This window comes from Oreochromis niloticus, linkage group LG2, assembly GCF_001858045.2.
Source record: "Oreochromis niloticus isolate F11D_XX linkage group LG2, O_niloticus_UMD_NMBU, whole genome shotgun sequence".
Classification (NCBI taxonomy): Eukaryota; Metazoa; Chordata; class Actinopteri; order Cichliformes; family Cichlidae; genus Oreochromis; species Oreochromis niloticus.
Window position 1 is genome coordinate 33,060,272 of NC_031966.2, and position 20,986 is coordinate 33,081,257.

General features: G+C 41.5%; 2 protein-coding genes and 1 long non-coding RNA gene across 3 annotated transcripts; 1 reads left to right on the top strand and 2 right to left on the bottom strand.

The window, feature by feature from the left end:
- Positions 1 to 364: 364 nt before the first annotated feature.
- On the bottom strand, positions 365 to 3,468 carry dcps (decapping enzyme, scavenger). The gene is made up of 6 exons (XM_003451813.5): positions 3,234 to 3,468; positions 2,828 to 2,978; positions 2,609 to 2,754; positions 2,410 to 2,523; positions 1,194 to 1,304; positions 365 to 1,082 (listed from the first exon to the last, which is right to left on the bottom strand). Exons 1-6 carry the CDS (start codon positions 3,435 to 3,437, stop codon positions 816 to 818), a joined length of 993 nt encoding a protein of 330 aa, XP_003451861.1. The 5' UTR covers positions 3,438 to 3,468; the 3' UTR covers positions 365 to 815.
- Positions 3,469 to 4,577: 1,109 nt separating this feature from the next.
- Positions 4,578 to 14,667, top strand: ids (iduronate 2-sulfatase). The gene is made up of 13 exons (XM_005456353.4): positions 4,578 to 4,802; positions 5,199 to 5,335; positions 5,417 to 5,594; positions 5,707 to 5,795; positions 6,573 to 6,773; positions 8,722 to 8,892; positions 8,992 to 9,118; positions 9,683 to 9,841; positions 10,096 to 10,202; positions 11,357 to 11,473; positions 11,902 to 12,012; positions 12,214 to 12,339; positions 12,420 to 14,667. The coding sequence occupies exons 1-13, from the start codon at positions 4,727 to 4,729 to the stop codon at positions 12,498 to 12,500; spliced, it is 1,680 nt and encodes a 559-aa protein (XP_005456410.1). The 5' UTR covers positions 4,578 to 4,726; the 3' UTR covers positions 12,501 to 14,667.
- On the bottom strand, positions 14,240 to 17,948 carry LOC102081155 (uncharacterized). The gene is made up of 2 exons (XR_002056746.2): positions 17,576 to 17,948; positions 14,240 to 15,491 (listed from the first exon to the last, which is right to left on the bottom strand). It is a non-coding gene; the product is annotated as an uncharacterized LOC102081155 (long non-coding RNA).
- Positions 17,949 to 20,986: the final 3,038 nt, after the last annotated feature.

Consider the following 20,986-nt stretch of genomic DNA (forward strand, 5'->3'; position numbering starts at 1 on the left):
AAGGGGGCTGAATAATTACGCACACCCCACTTTTCAGTTATTTATTTGTAAAAAATGTTTGGAATCATGTATGATTTTCGTTCCACTTCTCACGTGTACACCACTTTGTGTTGGTCTTTCACCTGGAATTCCAATAAAATTGATTCATGTTTGTGGCTGTAATGTGACAAAATGTGGAAAAGTTCAAGGGGCCGAATACTTTTGCAAGCCACTGTATCTTATCCCGGAGCTTGGTGTAAACCCCTCTGTTCATTATGTCAGAAAATAAGGCAAGGATAATAGTCCTGGTTATAATAAACCCAATTATGTCTTTGAGGGATTATTGAAACCAACACTGCAAATTTAATACATTTTAATAAAGAGCTAGAAACCAAATGTACTTTAATTTAGTTGACAACATTCAGTCAAAAAGCACATCAAACACACTGATTAAAAAATGCTTCATCTACTGTTCTGTTTTTAAATCACAAAAAAACTAATAACAATTTCTGACACGACTACAAAAAAACCATCAGAAATATACAAATTACTTTTGAAAAAAAGAAAAGTCATAAAAAGAGACTACAAACCGGATCAGATGGGAACAGAGTGTCAACAACGTTGTTCTGGAACATGATGAACACAGCTGTGAACTGGCATTAAAGGATGATCCAGTTTACAGAGACAATATTTGATATGGATTAAAAATTATGGGCTGGAGTAGCGTGAACATTAGCATGTCAATCCAACTGATACAATAAAAAAAAAAAATGCTGTAAAGCTCACGGTTTGGATGGAAAGAGAGAAGCGGTGGATGCTGCTCTGAGTTTAGTTCATTACAGCCTCCCTGCTTCCTTGAACTTACTGAGCAGTCCATCATCTGCCCTCAGGGGGAAGTACAGTGTCCGGGTTTTGTAATACTGGGGGTCTGACTGGAGGTTCTGGATGACATCAGCGATGAGATGGGCTCGCTCCACACCGCAGCCCGGGGCGTCATAGCCCAGCTTGGTGAAGTGGACGTGCAGGTGGTAATAGGAGGGCTGGTAGTGCAGATAGACTCTCAGCTTACTGCCTGGAAGGTTGTAGCGCTGGAGGATGGCTTCCTAATTTACACAGATATCATCACAGAGAATGAATGAAGCCACATTGAGTAAAGATGATTGATATGCATATAGCTCTCTTTAACTGAGACCCGAGGATCACTTTAATCCCACCTTTCCTTTCTGGAAGATGTTCTGCAGCAGCGGGACACGCTCTGATGTCAGATCTCGAAGGCTCTTGATGTCTCTCTGATGTGCTATTGCAATGAGGTACAAATCATCCACCTGAAAGAAGACAGATGTGCCGAGGCTGTTAAGTGGTCTAAAAATCCAAGAACTCGCCATCCAGTAAGCTTTTGAGTAAAAAGCTTCAGGGGCTGAAAAATAAAGCTTATAGTTCTTTGAATGGCCGCTTGAAGCTGGCTCACTAAAGAGTCAATCCACAGTGACCCCATGTTACAGAATCCAATTTCAGAGCAAGGGAGTGAATTTCTATATAGCTAACCAGTTGAAATTGCATTAAGGCTTGTATTAAGTTATGCAGTATTGGTGCTGTGGCAACTTTAATTGACAGGCAGATGCTTTTTCCAGTATATTCACTGTACTGTAACGAATGAGTACATTCTAGGTAAGTTTTTCGCTAGCCAAAACTTGCCTTGCTAACCAAGCTAGCCAGTGCCATTGTTAGCAGAGTCCCATAGTTTAGTTACTATGATCTGAAAAAAGGGACTCAGCCCAAAAATTACATTAGGAAGGTTTTTCTGAGGTCACAGAAGTGGGGAACTTAGGGCCATTTTTCCATAGATTTCTATGGCGTTGCCCTCTGCTGGCCAGTATATATGCAGGTTTAATCACACTTGCACATATACTGTGTAAATTTACACTCTTAACACGAACCCTTAAGCCAAAAGACTTACTATATCAGTTACACTGTATCTTCATGAACTGTAATCAGTGTGGGGCAAGTTCATCATAAAACTCAAATAAGTTACTTTCTCCAAAGTTTCAGTTTCAAAAGACAGCAGGTTTGGGATATTACCATTTATCACAATCATTAAGGAAAACTGTAGATCGATCAGTCTAATTGTGTTAATCATACAAATAATGGCAGACTGTGATTTTATTTACTTATTTTTCAACACAGGGAATATTGCACGAAGGTGTTCCATAAGCACATTTCCAGCCTGGAGTTGTTATGCAATGCTAAATGAAATATTACAGAGGTACAGAAGAATAGTGTTTGTGCCACCATAAATGTATGATTATCTGCATAAAAATGAGGTGTGCAAAACATGTCAGAGCTTTAGTGTAAAATCATGTTCTAGTTTGTTCTGGTTGATCATGAGGTTTTAAAGTCAGTGAAGCAGTGTCAACATTTGTGGCCTCTGACCTGTTTTTGGTCCCACTTGAAATCCGGAAGGAGGACAAAGCCGATGTCAGGATCTGGATCTTCATAAACGATCCGTTCAGCCTCTGCCTTCTTCTCCAAGATGTTGTAAACCCACTGGAAGGTAAAAATCAGGGAAAAGTGAGCAGTGTACACTCCAAAGAGCAGACTGGAGCAGAAGAAGTACTCCAAAGAGACTGACCTGCACACTAAAACTCTGCTTCTGAATGTAGGGTAGAGTAATATTCTTATAGTCTTCCTCCGTTTCCTCGACCAGGAAACTCTCCTTACGCTGGTATTTCTTTATATGCTTCTCAGTGGCTGGACACACCACTGTGGTCTTAATCTCTGTGTAACAGAAACACGCAGGTTATCTGACTGACATCACATATTCAGACAGTTTACTAGCGGAGGAGCATACCATTGAGGTGAGGGGGAGCCTGGAGCCGATATGTGCTGTAGATGTCGTTTTTCATCTCCAGTTTGAGTGTGGAACCACTAAAGAGCTCAGCCAGTGAGTCTTCTCTGATCGGGGTCTTTTCAAGGATAACCACGGCATCCTGATCTGCAACCTTAAAATCACAGTAAGATACTATAAGATCAAAGTTCATATCAGGGCGGGTTTGCAAAAAACAAAACAAAAACAAAACAAAGGACTATTATTTTGAAAAAACCGGAAGCTAGTGTCGTGGAGTTCCTTACAAATCATTCAAAAACGGCTTCCTTTAAAACGCCGCTTGCAACTCTGTAACAATAGTTACAAGTAACAAATAGCTGCATATGGTCTGCACACTGAGTAACGGTAGCTAACTTTGCAACAATGCTACCTTCCCGTAGATAAAGATGTTTTTCTCTCGGGCGGAGTCACTCAACACGCTTGAGGTTTTGAACCCAGACAGGACATTTTCCTGGACCGACTCATTTCCATCTTCTCGCCCATTCTCATTGTCAATTTTCCCCCTCTTGACTTCTTGAGCTGGTTCACCAGTTTTATCGCTGTCGAGTAGACGTTTGGCGCTCGTGTCCGCCATGTTTAGTGTCGCTGCTTCGAAGATCGTGTATTGTACACGATGTTTCACTCGTTCACCCCGACTCAAAAATAAATAATATTAAATAACAAATATGCTATTAAATGCATGTAAGATAATATTACAAATTGTATATTAACATTGTTTTCATTTTATTATCTGTAAAATGTAATAAATTGATATCTGTATTTGTACTTATTGACTTTAGTATTCATTCCCCCGTTTATATAGTTTCCAGTTGGTTTATTTATTTATGTAGTTAGTTTTATTATTTTGGATTTATCATTATTATTATTATTATTTATTTTTAACATCAGACGTCAGGTGATTCGACTGGTGGTTAGCTAATATATCTGAAAAACAAAAAACATGTACATTAAAAAAAATAGATCTGGTTATTTTTATAATGACTTTTTGGGGGGTTTTTTGAGTTGTTTATTCAATAATTAAATAACTGTAACGTCAAAACAATGACTTTGGGCGTTTTTTTCTCTCACACTGAGCAAACAGTAGCTTTCGGGGAATGTTCCCTGTAGATTTTGCAAAATAAATAAATCAATTTATTTGAAATTAATTTTGCCGCAACACTGCAAACACTTCAGCTTTCGTTCTGTTTGTAGGCAGATCTTTCTTCTTTGGCTCTGCTACCATCAACAGCAGTTTCTTTCTTGTTGTTGGCAATTCGGTTAATTTGCGGAAGTCAATAATTTGCGGAGTGAGACCTCTCACTCACCTCCCATTTTTCAGTTGCATTAATGTAAAGTTAACGGATAGAGATCATCGCCCCTATTTATTCTATGAAAATGAAAGCTATGAATTTCTTCTAACTCTTTTAAGGCTACCTTATCCTCAGTTGTTTTCACGGCTCTGTAATTATACTTTATTTTCTTTATTCTGAGCCTGTTGTACAAATGAAGCTACACGCAGGCTGACAGGCAGATACTCGGGATGTTACTAATTTGTTACAACGCAAAAGAGCCACATTACGGGACAACACACCTGCTCCAGCGTAATTTTCATTAGACTGCAGCTATCATCTCATTTTAATTAGACTGGGTGCTGGTATTCAGCGGGGCATTTAATATGATTGACACGTGACTGAACTCATCAAATGAGCTGCGGGCGCCGAGGCCGTAGCTGAACTAGCCAATGAAGAGTGACAGCTGGTTAATCAGGAAGTAATTAAATCACTCAAACGGGCACGCTGCTTTGTTTTGACGGGAGTGCGCAGTTTGAACAGCAGGAGGTTAACGTCAGGATCTCGCGCTACAGCCGTTTTTGGCTACTCTAAAATGGGCATATTTGTCCTGAAGTGGTTTTTCCTGCTGGTCCTTCACGCGTCGACGTATCCTGCTGCCGCGCGAAGAGGTAGGTGGGGTTTGGACTTCAGGTGTAATTTGATTGCTGCTAGCAAAACTTCATAGACTTTGTAATGACTGTAACTTGGTTAACTTATATTGGCTGTAATGAGTGCTGAGTATTTATTGACTCAGTGGCTGGTGCTACTGTTGGCTGTTAGTTTAATTTAATTTACCACATGAATGGCGCTTTGTTTGGTATGTTTTACGCGTTCAGCTTATTTTCAGGTTCAGTTTTTAAGTTGCTGTTCTTGGATGTTTAAATGCGCTTACTTTAACTTAACCAGAATAATGGCACCCCCCCACATTAGTGTGACTCTTTCCTGGAAACTGTGCCATAGCGCTCCGTGGCTGATTTGAGGGTGTGGGGAGAAAGTGCGTAATCTGTGGTTGTGTTTGCTTTCAGAGAGGAAAAATGTCCTTTTCATCATGGCAGATGACTTGCGGACATCTCTGGGGTGCTATGGGGATCCGGTGGCTAAATCGCCCAACATTGATCAGCTGGCATCCAGAGGCCAAGTCTTTCTCAATGCCTTTGCGCAGGTCCGTCGCATTGTTCGCGTTAGCTGTGGTGAATTGAACTGCATTGCTTAACCACACTGGATCTCTCTTTGCCTCTCTCAGCAAGCTGTGTGCGGTCCCAGTCGGGTATCCATGTTAACCAGTCGCAGACCAGACACAACCAGGCTCTATGACTTCAACTCCTACTGGAGAGTCCATTCTGGAAACTACACGACCCTGCCACAGTACTTTAAATCTCAGGGGTACTTCACTATGTCTGTGGGCAAGGTGTTTCACCCAGGTAGGTTTAACCAGGTGTATTCTGAATAGAAATCCACAAAGAACTGCACATGCACCACTTTCCAGTAGAATAAATGTGAAAATAATGGTTGTTTTTTTTTTTCACTCTGTAGGCATTGCCTCCAACAATACTGACGACTATCCTTACAGCTGGTCCATCCCAGCCTATCACCCACCTTCATTCACATATGAGAAACAAAAGGTACGACTTCCACCATGTTGATTATAAAAGGAGCCTTTTAAATGGGGAGCCTGTTTCTCAATGTTAATGATCCTTTAGTGCACCGTGATTCATCACTGTTAGAGAGGTACCCCCTCAGGGGAAAATTCACCCGTGTCACTTTTATAAATGTCTTGTGCATTTGATGCATGTGCAGTGTAAAGTTTTCAGTGGTTTGATCTGTTCCAACCCTCACCTACAGCCATGAACTCTGGGTAATTGTCAACAGAACAGGGTTATGAATACAAGCTACCAACCAGTTACCTCATGGGCTACACATGCAGTGTCATGTCCCATTGTCTGGGACAGCTGGAGAAGTTTTAGCATTCCCAGCCGTGTTATTTACTTATTTTCTGTTGTCGACTAAAACCTGGCAATTTCTAAAGCCTGTGTTGAGCTCAGATCTTATTTCATCCATCTAACCAAAATTCCAGGAATCTAAATAAATTTAGAAAAAAGGGAACTGCAAGTATAAAGTGCTAACTCATTTCCTTATGACTCTTTCCTGTGGCAGAACTTTGATTCTGTTTATGACTGAAAACTGTTTTCAACAAAACCTCTAAACACATCATCTACACTGGGTATCAAACTGCTTCCAGCAGCTAAAGAACTTGTACAGCTAAAGATGTTACTTGTGAACTGGTGGAAAGTACAGCAGAGCCCAAAGACATTGGTACATAAGAAAGTTGATTCTGGAATCTTTGTGGCTACAACACAACTTTAGATGTCGCATAATTTTCACACATAGTTTGTTTCCAGATGTGTAAAGGGGAGGATGGTAAACTCCACATCAACTTGCTATGTGCCGTGAATGTGACCGAGCAGCCTGGGGGAACCCTCCCTGACCTGGAGAGCACAGAGGAGGCGCTGAGGTTACTGAAAAGTCGAGTCAACGATGACGATCCTTTCTTCTTGGCTGTGGGTTTTCATAAGCCGCATATACCTTTTAGGATTCCTCAGGTTTGTCACTTATTATCCATACACACTGTTTCTCTGGACTGCTTGAACTCTACTGTACATGTTGGTCAGCTACATCAATACGGTTATAAAGTATTGATATTTGCAGGTTTCACATAACTCAGTTTCTGACTTGAACTAAGAGTTTATAAGTCAGATATGAATCCTGTTATATTAAGCACTGAGGAGTAGAGCTGCACCATTATGGCCAACATGATTATCCCCATTACTTTGATCTATATTGAGATCCTGAATATTTATTATGATGATTCTTTTATTTTTAGTGGCAAATATCGCTTTTACAATGTTGCTGTGCTGCATTCCTGCTAATGTGGAAATGCTAAATTCAGTCAATCGCTGAAGGAAAATATAAATAAAAATAATTGCACAAAGTGAAATAAACAGGTCACTGCTTTCATTTTTGCTCTGTGGTGCCGACCTGGTGTTTAAACATGTTTCTAAATAAAGGTGCAAACGCACTCAGGCCGGGTGAAACAAATCTATTGTTCGGTAAGTTGACCATTTTCCCGAAGCCTTCAGATTCACCGTGTTTAGTGGATGTGATTGCGGTGGTGACTTCAGTGGGTCTTTGTGAGGTCGATGGAGTAACATCAGACTTCAGCCATAAGCAACCACTGCACTGGTGGCAGTTTGATTGGTGTTTGTTGCTCTGTGTTGCAGATGCAACTCTGCAGCCTTCTTTACATGTGATTTGTTGTTGGTTAGTAACGCTCACCCTAAATCTGAAGTATTTCCAAACAGTGGAGCCGCTGTGTGCAAGAATAGTGCCTGTCAGTGAACTCACTGAATGATGCGGTTTGATTGAAAGGCTCATTGTCCTTATAAAAACATGCACAATCGTGTCAACTTTAATGTCAAGGATCAGATTTGAGTCTTTGCCTACAGTCCACAGGTAAAACTGCAGTTCACTGAGCCTGAAGGTGATGCATCGGCTCAGGAGAAGCATGAAGCATGCCTGGTGTTTTTGACATTCACGTGGTTGTGCACCATGAATTCCCCCTCGAGGGTCAGGCTGTCAACACAGAATTCTGATCTAAGCCGTCAAAGGGAAAACGTTTGGTGCAGATGACCTGAACTGTAGCAAGCTGCTGTTCAAACAAAGGAGCTCGCTGCTGTCCTTGACACAGTGAAGGAGCACGTCACAAATGTGTTAGATATGGTCTGCAGCAGCAGGAGAGCTGGGAGTGCTGTATAGCTGCTCAGATGATAACCCTGAAGAAGATAAAAGGGACATCGGAAGCATTTTGAATAAGTGTGGAGCTTTTTTGATCGCACTTTGTATCATTATTGTAGCTCTAACTTTGAATGAATGAGCTGACCAAGATCAACATGATGATGTAGTGAACCTCGACTCAGCCAATTGTCAGAGCAGTGTTTTGAACAAGATACTAGTAATTTTATTTGTTGATTAATATTTTATTACTCTAATACTTACTAAGGGTTGGAGTTTTGTAAGACCTGACTACTGAAAGCATTCAGGTGAATATTTCACTCATACTGACTGATTTATGAGCCAAGTTTGCACAGTCCTGGACTGAACACTACAAGTCTGACTGGCAGCACTGAACAGAAACACAACTGCCGATGGAATCTGGGTTATTCACACCACAAACAGTAACTCACTGATGGTATACTCTATGTAATTCAGTTAGTCCTCAGCCCCTCAGTGAACAGCCTGTCCTTAGCACAAAGGTGGCTCAGTGTGTGAAGAGGTAAGAGTTCTGCTGCTTAACAGTAATGTTCATTTGGACAAAAGAAGCCAATAAGAATATTAAAAACAATAAAGTACAACTGTAACCCAATATAAACCAGTGAGATCGATGTCTTGTGGTGGGTCAAAGGGCAGGGAGTGTAAATTTGTTGAGACGAGTTTTAAAAAGAGGAATACGTCTAGACCAGAATCGGAAATAATTCTGAGATTTTTCCACAGGAATACCTGACCCTGTATCCTCTAGACCAAATGACTCTGGCCTCCGACCCAGATATCCCTGAACGCCTTCCCACTGTGGCCTACAACCCCTGGACAGATGTAAGGATGAGAGAGGATGTGCAAAAACTCAACATTAGCTTCCCCTACGGATCTATACCAAAAGACTTCCAGGTATGAACCAGCTGCTCTCAGCACCTCCAGTTTGGTTACCGTGGTTGTTCTTCCTGAAGCGAGCAGCAACACTGTAGTGTTTTATATCCTGTGTTCCAGCTGCGTATCCGTCAGCACTACTATGCTGCAGTGTCATATATGGATGCTCAAGTTGGGCGGCTGCTCAGTGCACTGGAAGATCTGGGGCTGGCAGACAACACTATGGTGGTGTTCACCTCTGATCATGGTGAGGAGACAGAGATGAGATGTAGGCAGCTAATGTTAATCAGTTTTGGGGGTTTTTTTGTTTTTTTGTTTCTTTTTAAGCATTTAGAAAAATAAGTTGCTAAAAGATCTTTTATCAGGTGTGGTTTATATTATTTATATGGTTTGTCATGTTTATCTTGCACCACCAGATGGCACTGTTGTAACAGCAAATTGTGCCATGATTTGTTCCCATAAGTTGTTTTTTTTTTTTTTTTTTTTTTTTTCCTACTCTCTCTACCCTCAGCTCTTTCTCTGCACCACTTACCTTTTTTGTTTTTTCAGCTTTGTGACTGGAAAACTCTGTTCTCTTTTAATGTCTCATTCAGTGGAGAGCACTAGACTGAATCCTCTGTGTGACTGTTTGATGAATCACTGCGTAAAGCCCAGTCAAATGCCATCATTTTCATGACTGGGACAAACATCAGTCAAATGTGTTGCCTTAAATGAAAAGTATTATTTGTATGACTGAGACTGATCAATTTCTTTGTCTCCTGTTTGCCCGAGTCTTAATGAACTGTGTTCTACTGGATTTCTGTTGCTGCAGGTTGGTCACTGGGTGAGCATGGTGAATGGGCTAAATACTCGAATTTTGATGTCGCAACACGCGTACCTCTGATCTTCTTTGTTCCTGGTGGCAATGAAGCCGGTACATCAACCTTCCCATTTATAGATGTCTTAAGGGAATCTGTGCACAGCATCAAAAGTAAGACTCCCCAAAAAGCATTTAATAATATGCTTGTTTAACATTAATAAAGTCTTTGATTTCCATATAGATCTTCAAAATGATTTACACAGGGATACACTTTGATATTTTGCCTCCAGAGAGCTTTTACTTCAAATGCAAGTGATGCAATAATCATGAAATTTAAGTGGAGGATGTTTAGTAAATGGTAGTGGAGATCTTGACTGGCTTCGTTTTTAAGACGTCTGTAATTGGGTGACTTTTATCTGTCTTAGGTGGCAAAGTTAGAAGTAGGCTGGTGGAGCTGGTGGATGTCTTTCCTACTGTGTCCTACCTGGCCGGCCTCAAAGTTCCTGTGCAGTGCCCTGACATTTCTTTCCAGGTATCAGGATATGAACATCAATCCATGTGTCTAATCAAAAGAACAAATTGTAATCTGTCTACAGCTTTGACCTGATTACCTGCAAAACGGATGATATTCCCATCAGCCTCGAAGACCAGTGTGCTCGGGACAGCACCTTTGTGCTGTCAATCAGACTTTAGTTGGATATGAGCGCCTGAGCGGGGAATAAGTGTTCGTGTCAAGCTAGATTTTTCTTCAAAGTAGAGAATACCACAGCTGGTAGAAGTTATTAATGCCTAGAAGTCTTTTAAAAAAACTCTGAGGTTTATTAAAAATGAAAGTAAATTGATACGGTGAATGTCTGCTAATGCTAACATGTTACTATTGTCACAGTAAGCGTGGCTGTAATCAGACAAACCTCTGCATCACTGCTGGTTTAGAAGCTCTCAGAACTGTTTTCTCCAGGTTTCATCTTTTCTAGTTGCAGCAGCTCCCTCTGTGTCATCTGTAAATCTGTGCTTCTGCATTCATATCACTGAAATGGCCTCAGATTTTTCTCGCCATTGTTGTTGCGCACTGCAAAAGTGACAGCGTTCCCACTCCCAGGCTGTACAGTTCGTCGGCACATATGCGAAACGGCTGAACTGGTTCACACGAGTCCATTAGCAGCCTCTCACTACGAACACGCCGGACTACTACAATCGGCTTTCATTGATCTTCAGACTGTGTTCATACTACACTCTCTGCCTAACGAGACCAGAAGAGAACTCCATCTATCTTCTTAACTGCTTATCCACGCAGGGTTGCAGAAGGCTGGAGGTTCTCAGAGCTGACAGGGTGTGCCCGATCGTTCGGATAGGACGCCGTTCCATCTGGACTCTAACACAGAGAGACAGATAATCAGGCAGCCAATTAAGAACCATCAGTGGGCCTAACATGCTCGTCTAAAGAGCGTGGGGAAAGCAGAGCACCTTCTAGGGACCTTCTAGTGGTGAAGCAGCTCTTTGCCTCCCACCATACCTGAACTAATATCTGCAGCTTAAAGCATCATGACATTGCGATTGGAGTTCAAATGTCGTTGCGTTAATATGACAGTAAACTGAATGAAGCCCAAAGATAGCAGGCATGAATGTGATCCAACTACCCCTGACATCTATTCCCTTCACCTGTTTAGCCTGTTTTCTTGCCTTCAGGTGGAGTTGTGCACCGAAGGAGAAAACCGTGCCTACGCTGCTCCACAAGGGCAAAGCGAGAGGACTCCAGAAGATGTAGCTTTCAGCCAATATCCTCGCCCTGCTGATACACCACAGGTAGGTAGTTTGTTTCAAAAAAAAGAAAGCAGATCTAAAAGCTCTCATTAGCTGGCTAAGGTTAACTCATTAGTTTTGTATCAGTGTGGAAGTAATTGCAGAGCAGAAGGCAGGCATGTTATTAATACAGACGTGTCTTGATGGTGCTTTTAATAAGTTGATTATGAATTTGCAGTTAAATGTCTGAATTTGCAGAGGTCAGCTGTGTGTGTGGGGGGGGGGTACTGGAGCCACCACCATCAAGCACAGTCGTTGTATTAAAGTATCCAGGCCAGTGCTGCTCCTGCTGTAGGTTAATCTCTGTATGCAGGAGTTTGGCAGTCTGTCTGCAGCTGGCTCGCAGTTTGAGCTGGCAGCTACAGATCTGACAGCGCTGCATGACATTTCTCCAGCTCAAAGATGCTTTAAACTCCAAATTCTCCCCTTAGGAGAACTCTGACCTCCCTGACCTCAAAGACATAAAGATCATGGGTTACTCTCTGCGCACCTGGGACTACAGGTACACTCTGTGGCTGGGCTTCAATCCCAAAACATTTCAGGTAGGTGACCACAAACTCGACCCGCATAACGGTCGTCTTCCTTTCATCAGCATCGGTCTCTTTATTCTCCCCCGAGTGAGCGCGTTAGGCTCAGCCTGGGAGTTGAACGTGATGGATGCATCCATCTTGTCTCACAATATGTTGGAGACGGAGCGAAGCAGATTAAATTTGTCTGTATCATCCATCCCGCTCTCCATCCAGGTGAATGTGTCTGACGTCCATGCTGGGGAGTTGTACATGTCAGCAGACGACCCCGGTCAGGACAAGAACATCTTCAATAACTCTGATTACAGTGAGATAATGAGGAAGACTGCCAGCCTTCCTCAGGTAAGTTGGAATTCATTTTATAGACTTTTCTTCTCTTAGACATGCATTTACTCACTTCCTGACCCGTGGTTGCCGTCCAGACTGTTGGCTTGCAGATGAGAATGAAGCTGCAGTTCCACTACCTCACAGCCGGGATGAAAACGAGCAGAGGGAAGGCATGAGGACGGGAACGAAGCCCAACAGATGGGGACGAGTAAAAAAGGACAATGGATGAGTGAAAGGGGAAAAGAGGCTTGAACATGAATCGTATTATGTGCTGTCCATGTAATTTGTGTGCACTATGTTCTTCAGGCTGATGTTTGTGCTTGAGAACTCATTGGTAGGCAGATCTCATGCTTTGACTTAGACAACATTTCAGAGTGGAGTCCATGTTTAGCAGAATAGTTTGACGCTAACAAAAGGAAAGGCGCCTGTGTGCAGAAACTTGTAATTCATTCATCTTCCTTCTGTTAAACACAGCTCCTCGTCTCTTCACATCAGCCATTCATGTCTGTGTGAACTGAAGGTTTGGTTTATTTGGAGGAAGAGGCACGCTAACATGAGCACTACTGCGGTTAAAGAAACCTTTGCCTTTTGTTTAGAGGTTGGATAAAGACGTTGGTGCCATGCCGATATAAAAACAACACCTTTAACTCCTTGATGTAACCCTTAAATGTCTTTTACAAACTGAGTGGTTTGTCACATTTCAGGGCTGCTTGTAGAACAAATGACTGAGTTTGCATCAGAAGCTGGTGATCGTCATCGAACCAAAACCCGTCATTGAGGGTAGAGGGGAGGTTGCTGATGTCTTCTTTAAGGGGGAAGGGTTTTAAAGCCAGCTTATTTTCTAATTTTGCTTGATCACTGCACAATATAACTGGCAAGATTATTTACTGGAAAAGCGATACTTTATTTTAACCAAGCTCACCATATTTGTGTTACCAGTTAACCCCAGAGCTGGCTTGGTTAGTAAGGTACATCCTTACATGATTCACTGACACGTGTGTGGTTGGAGGAAAACTGGGCTTAGAACAAAATGTACTCAGTGTAGAAATGAACATTTGAGTCAAAGCTGCAATTTGAAGCCTTAATAAAATGTCATCGTGTGAGTCACGTTAAGATTGAACCACCATACTGTGGGCAGAAGCAGGGACACTGGTTAAAGACCAAACCTTTTTTCTTTTTTGGTATCAGGGTGTGAACATGGTTTTTTTTCTTATTTAAAGTCGGGCATTTTAACACGGGAATCTGTGGGAACAGACACAACCTTTGGAGCCGGCTACAAGAGGAAGTGCAGTTTTGGTTTTTGCTTGTTTGCTTCATTTCCCCCCATACAGCTGTGTAGAGTTTTGTAGAGGAAGTGTAACCTTCAGAGCTCGAGCTGACTTGTAGTCACCATACTAACAGTGTCCAGGCTCTTCAAACTCTATTTTCCCTGAAAAAACAAAAGCAAACCCATCATTCCTTTAACACATCCCATTAAACCCACAGGTGTCTGTGCCGCTGGACCACTGACAGGTTTCTGTGGAAATCTACACCTCAGACTAGATAAACGTGGCATCTAGAAGTCTTTTCATTGAAAGGAATATTGAGGAAACTTGCAGAACTCCTTTAATGCTGACACCCATGTTTGTCTTCAGTGTACTGGTAAACTGCTTTAAGGGGAAGTCTCTCAGAATAGCAGCCGATAGGGACTTTTGTACTGTAGTGTTAAACAATATGACATTTCTATTTGCACTTGATGTTACTTGCAGCTATTTGCCCCCCCCTCGTAAACAGTCAGTTCAGATCAATTCAGAGACCTGGAATGAAGGGAGTAAAAGCCACCCATAATTAAATGCAAATGAAACAGACTGTAGCTACATTTACTGTGGTTCCAGTGCGTGAACACTCGGTGCCGTGATAATTTAGAAGAAAGCAATTTCAGCTTGAACTTCAGGTCCAACAATGAATGGAAGGGATTTGCTCTGTCAACTTTTATTGTTGGCTGCACCGGCGTCATGTTAATGAGATCTAAATGAATCTTTTATCATCAGCTGGCTTCTGACAGGAGTGAGGATGTGGAAGAAATCTTAAGGTGGACTTGCAGTGGTTCGTCTGTCCTGGTTTCCTGTGTGCTGTAACACACCAAATCTCAGGAACAGTAATAATCTGTCAGTGCAGACTCTGACTATAGAAAATGATAATTTGCATTAGAGCATCCTGAAGAGCTCTTTCGGACGGGGGGCACAGAATTAATCAAATATCAGGTTTTGCAACAACACACAGTGTGTATATTTGTCTATTTTGATTATTGAACATAAGAATAAAAAAATTGTTGTGCGTGAGCATTAAAAGTTTGTGATCACAGCTCCTGTGTGTGTTTGTCCTGCAGAAACACTTTGCTGCCTGTCCACGCGCCCCGCTGCTCTGTTGTAATGCGTTTTGTGTTCACCCACAGCAGAAGTGTAAAGCTGCAGGGTAGTGAAGCAGCTCCTCGGGGACCTCACCAGTCTATTCTGTGTGCTCGCGCTCCTCTTTACACAATGACTGCCTGCTCTCTGGCACTGGTTTTGTTTTGTGTTGTTTTTTTTGGTTTTTTTGGCTTGAGCCGAACATCTGCTAATTTGTGTGTGATGCCACCAAGTCGATCTGTCTGCGTGACACAAACGGTTAAAAGCCTTGTAATTGTGTTTTGAGATATCGAGTAAATTCAGTCCCAGACTTTTTTTTTCCCCCTGCCGTTTTCAATTTTCAAGCAATCATGCAGAACAATTTGTGGAACTCTGTTTGAAGTGAAGTCTGTACACTACAAATGAAAATCCCCCAAAAAATCTGCAAAGAAGACCAGGAAGGCTCTTCACATGTATCCCCAGCCAATTTCACACATCCTCTGATCATTTCCACTCCTCTTTTCATTTCATTTACTTCTCTTCATACCTGGTGAGTGTATAATTTTTTTTTTATTTTTTATTTTTTTTTTTCCCATTACATGTATGATGCCTGTTCCCACACAGCAATCGGGACATGACACGAGCTCCATCTGATCACCTGTTGAATGTTGGTTAATTGTCGCACTCTAAACAGCTTACCTTTGTTTCCCGTATCAATGAATCTGATTTTTAGCTGCCGGTGCCTCGCTCTGCAGCAGCTCACTATCCACTCTCCACTATGACTGGGTTCATGCTCATACTCTGAAAATAAGAATTGGGTGTGAGTGAGTGAGAGCAGCTCCTCCACTCTGTATTCATCACAGCTCATATTTCTGCCTCAGCGGTTTTATCAGATCAATATTTATCATCACAAGCAGTGATCTCTGACCACCATCAAATTGATCTAATGGCAATTACACTACTGTTTACCTGGTGCTTTGTTTTGGTATTTTTCCTCTACCTCTCCCGCTGCCCTCTTTTCCTCTCACTCCATCTTACCTGCTCCTTCTCTCCAATCCACTCAGTCTTTGTCTCGCTCTCATCGTCTATCATTATGTTTCATACGCTGGTAATCGCATTACCGCTACGGGCTCGTATTTTGGCAGGTCACACTGCCTTTCTGTTAACGGTGGTGACATACACGATTACATTAGAGCGAGGGAGAGGGTGTGCACACGTGCAGAAAGCGCTTAGCTCAGCTGCATTAAGACAAGAGTTCGTCTCAAGGGTGTGTGAATGAATCCAGGAACAGTAAACAAACTGTACTGTACTCCATCTCCCAATTACTTGATGAAGTGGACCTGAAGAGTACTTTGTCAGAGGAGCTGTTTTTCAGAACTGCCTGCTAATTAGCTGCTCTGCTGCTGCATGCAATACTGCAACTAAAACTAACTGCAGAGTCACATGTTGGTCCTTTAGTGGTCAGTACCACTGCTAATGACCTGTCATCTGTACAGTAAAGCCATTAAATACATGGAAAAGAAAAAACAGCAAAATGTTTTGGCTCTGTTCATATCGACAATTAATTTGAAATAAATCACAACACCCTTTGTGCCACTTTAATATGTTTGATGTTGGATTGTTTGGTGTTTAACACTTAAAAGGTGCTGTATGTGTTAGTGTGTGTTTATATCTTCCAACAAATTTATGCATTCTCCTGTGCTTAGAATTTGTCCATTTAAAAATACACAGGAGCAGGTGCCAGTTTCTGGTGGCCGCCACACTGCGCCGCCATCTTGAATACAATGGCTGAGAAAGACGTCGCCTAATTGCATTTTATACAGTAATCTAGAGAATGACCACATCTGTAGCGTGGCTCATAAGTTACTTTTACATCAAAGATCACAAATAGCTCAATACTCTGCTATAACCAGAGATGGGCAGTAATGCGCTACTGTAATCAGATTACTTTTTTCAAGTAACGAGTAATGTAAGGGATTACTATTGCAAAAGAAGTAATTAGATTACTGTTACTTTAAACTTCAACTCTGAGCGAGCAGCGAGCACGCTGCCACGGGAATGTGACATTCACAAAGAAACCCCCGGATCCCCCCACTGACATGGCCGCTGTGGGCAAACCTCCACCCGCCCCACTCCTGCTAAACAGGTGACAATAGATTTAAGAGCAACAGGACTCAGAGCTGCTCAATCTGTCATTTTATTTATTTTCTGCTGTGTTTTAATTGCATCTATTTGAAAGAGTGTAAACACAAAACATTATTTTATTTTATATGCTGGAATACGCAGACAATAGGTTTTTATGTTAAAACAAATTTCGGTAAGTCAAAGACTGTTACGTATAATTTAATTTTTGCTTGATACAATGTGCATAAAGTTAAAAGATTAAAACTAAAAACTTTTTATAAAGAGACTTCCATTTGATTCAGTTTTATATGATGGGTTATGTATAAAAACAGAGAATTGGGCTGAAAGGTCTATTACTTTATTATGTATTCAGGTTGTGTATCATGTTTTTGAAAACTAATTAATTCTGAAAATAAGTAATCAGTAAAGTAATGGGATTACTTTTTTGGAGCAGTAATCAGTAATTAGTTACTAATTATTTTTTTCAAATAACTTGACTAACACTGGCTATAACACACAGAAGCGTGTGTAAATAGCAGCTAGCTATAAGCTAATGCTATGCTAGGCTAAAGTGTCCTAAAATCTTTCACGTCCCCTCTGATAAACAGCGTCATTACATTCTCACATTGTATGAGAGTTTGTTCACTAAGTGTAAAACAGTGTTAGATGCACTTCAAATACTGTTGGCTTAGAGAAGCTCATAAAAACTAACGCAGATAGAAACAGCAGCGCCTACTGACAAGATATCAGCAACAACTCACCTCAGTATCATCAGAAAGAAGTGAAGAAGCTTCGTCGACTCATCGACTTTTATCGGTGTCTTTTTTTACAGCCTGGTCCAGAGTAAAGAGAGGTGGACACACAGTGTTTAACTGAGGTAAACAGCAGACTGATGGACTAACGGAGTTATTTGTCCTACAGCGGCCACCGTAGCTAGGATTACACACTTGAATTGGGAGGAGTAAGAAAACAGAATTCAGGTAACAACAAACTGCAAAAAAACTGCAGTTTTTGGCCATCTTGCTTTAGGCTAATTTTTCAGCCCTGTTGAGCAAGCTAAAGCTTGCACCAGGATAACTAAACAGGGCTGCGCTAAGTTTTAAATATGGCAGGGTTTAGATAGACCAGCGGTCCCCAACCCCTGGGCCACGAACCGGAGTCGTTTGGTACCGGGCTGGAAGAATTGAGGTTTGGGTGTGAAATTTATGGTTTTCAGGGTTTTTAAAGTTTTGGGGGTTTTTTTGTTTTGTTTTGTTTTTTAAATCATTTTTATCGTTAACTCTGTTTCCTTGGGTCTTTTCCCTGTGTGTTTTTTTTTTTTTTTTTTTTTTTGGTACCGGTACTTGTTTTATTTTGTTGTATTTATCCGCAACACCTTTAAGGCTACTACTTCCCCTTCTCTGTTTGTATTTCAGGGTTTAAAACATTTCTAACATGCAATGTGAGACTTTAACCGGTTTTCCAAAGGTCATTTTGGACCAGAGTAAGTGAACAGTTACAATGTAACGAACACTTTCACCAAGGAAACTGGGGTCTGCAGGACAAGCACTTTAAGTTCAATTCAATTCAATTCAGTTTTATTTATACAGCGCCAAATCACAACAAAAGTCGCCTCAAGGCGCTTTATATTGTACAGTATACTCTATAATAACAGATACAGAGAAAAACCCAACAATCATATGACCCCCTATGAGCAAGCACTTTGGCGACAGTGGGAAGGAAAACCTCCCTTTTAACAGGAAGAAACCTCCGGCAGAACCAGGCTCAGGGAGGGGCGGCCATCTGCTGCGACCGGTTGGGGTGAGAGAAGGAAGACAGGATAAAGACATGCTGTGGAAGAGAGAGAGAGACTAATAACAGATATGATTCAATGCAGAGAGGTCTATTAACACATAGTGAGTGAGAAAGGTGACTGGAAAGGAAAACTCAGTGCATCATGGGAATCCCCGGCAGCCTACGTCTATTGCAGCATAACTAAGGGAGGATTCAGGGTCACCTGGTCCAGCCCTAACTATATGCTTTAGCAAAAAGGAAAGTTTGAAGCCTAATCTTGAAAGTAGAGATAGTGTCTGTCTCCCGAATCCAAACTGGAAGCTGGTTCCACAGAAGAGGGGCCTGAAAACTGAAGGCTCTGCCTCCCATTCTACTTTTAAATACTCTAGGAACAACAAGTAGGCCTGCAGTGTGAGAGCGAAGTGCTCTAATAGGGTGATATGGTACTACAAGGTCATTAAGATAAGATGGGGCCTGATTATTTAAGACCTTGTATGTGAGGAGCAGGATTTTGAATTCAATTCTGGATTTAACAGGAAGCCAATGAAGGGAAGCCAAAACAGGAGAAATCTGCTCTCTCTTTCTAGTCCCTGTCAGGACTCTTGCTGCAGCATTTTGGATTAACTGAAGGCTTTTCAGCGAGTTTTTAGGACATCCTGATAATAAAGAATTACAGTAGTCCAGCCTGGAAGTAACAAATGCATGAACTAGTTTTTCAGCGTCACTCTGAGACAGGATATTTCTAATTTTAGAGATGTTGCGCAAATGGAAGAAAGCAGTCTTACATATTTGTTTAATATGTGCGTTGAAGGACATGTCCTGGTCAAAAATGACTCCAAGGTTCCTCACAGTGTTACTGGAGGCCAAGGTAATGCCATCCAGAGTAAGAATCTGCTTAGATACCATATTTCTAAGATTTTCAGGGCCGAGTACAATAACCTCAGTTTGATCTGAATTAAGAAGCAGAAAGTTAGCGGCCATCCAGGTCTTTATGTCTGTAAGACATTCCTGCAGTTTAACTAATTGGTGTGTGTTACCTGGCTTCATGGACAGATAGAGCTGCGTGTCATCTGCATAGCAGTGAAAATTTATGCTATGTCTTCTAATGATGCTGCCTAAGGGAAGCATGTATAATGTAAACAGAATTGGTCCTAGCACTGAACCCTGTGGAACACCATAATTGACCTTAGTGTGTGAAGAGGACTCTCCATTTACTTGAACAAATTGGAGTCTATTAGATAGATATGATACAAACCACTGCAGTGCAGTACCTGTAATACCTACAGCATGTTCTAATCGCTCTAATAGGATATTATGGTCAACAGTATCGAACGCAGCACTGAGGTCTAGCAGGACAAGCACAGAGATGAGTCCACTGTCAGAGGCCATAAGAAGATCATTTGTAACCTTCACTAAAGCTGTTTCTGTGCTGTGCTGAGCTCTGAAACCTGACTGAAACTCTTCAAATAAGCCATTCCTCTGCAGATGATCTGTTAGCTGTTTGACAACTACTCTTTCAAGGATGTTTGATATGAAAGGAAGGTTGGAGATTGGCCTATAATTAGCTAAGACAGCTGGGTCTAGAGATGCTTTTTAAGTAAAGGTTTAACTACAGCCAGCTTGAAGGCCTGTGGTACATAGCCGATTATTAGAGATAGGTTGATCATATTTAAGATCGAAGAATTAATTAATGGCAGGACTTCTTTGAGCAGTTTTGTAGGAATGGGGTCTAAAAGACACGTTGATGGTTTGGAGGAAGTAATTATTGAAGTTAACTCAGAAAGATCAATTGGAGAAAAAGAGTCTAACTTAACATCGATGGTACTAAAAGTAGCTGTAGATAATATTACATCTGTGGGATGATTATTGGTAATTTTTTCTCTAATGATAAAAATTTTATTTGTGAAGAAGTTCATGAAGTCATTACTAGTTAACGTTAAAGGGATGGTTGGCTCAGTAGAGCTCTGACTTTTTGTCAGCCTGGCTACAGTGCTGAAGAGAAACCTGGGGTTGTTCTTATTTTCTTCAATCAGTGACGAATAGTAAGATGTTCTGGCTTTGCGGAGGGCTTTCTTATAAAGCAGCAAACTATTTCTCCAGGCTAAATGATGATCCTCTAAATCCTCTAACTCACGCCATTTCCTCTCCAGCTTACGAGTTATCTGCTTTAGGCTACATGTTTGAGAATTATACCACGGAGTCAGGTACTTCAGATTTGAGGCCTTAGGTTTCACAGGAGCTACAGTATCCAGAGTCGTACGTAGTGAGGACGTAAAATTATTAACAAGATAATCGACCTCTGTTGGAGTAGCGTTCAGATAGCTGCTCTGCTCTATGTTGGTACAGGGCATTGAAGATGATAACAGTGGGTGGATTATATTCTTAAACTTAGTTACAGC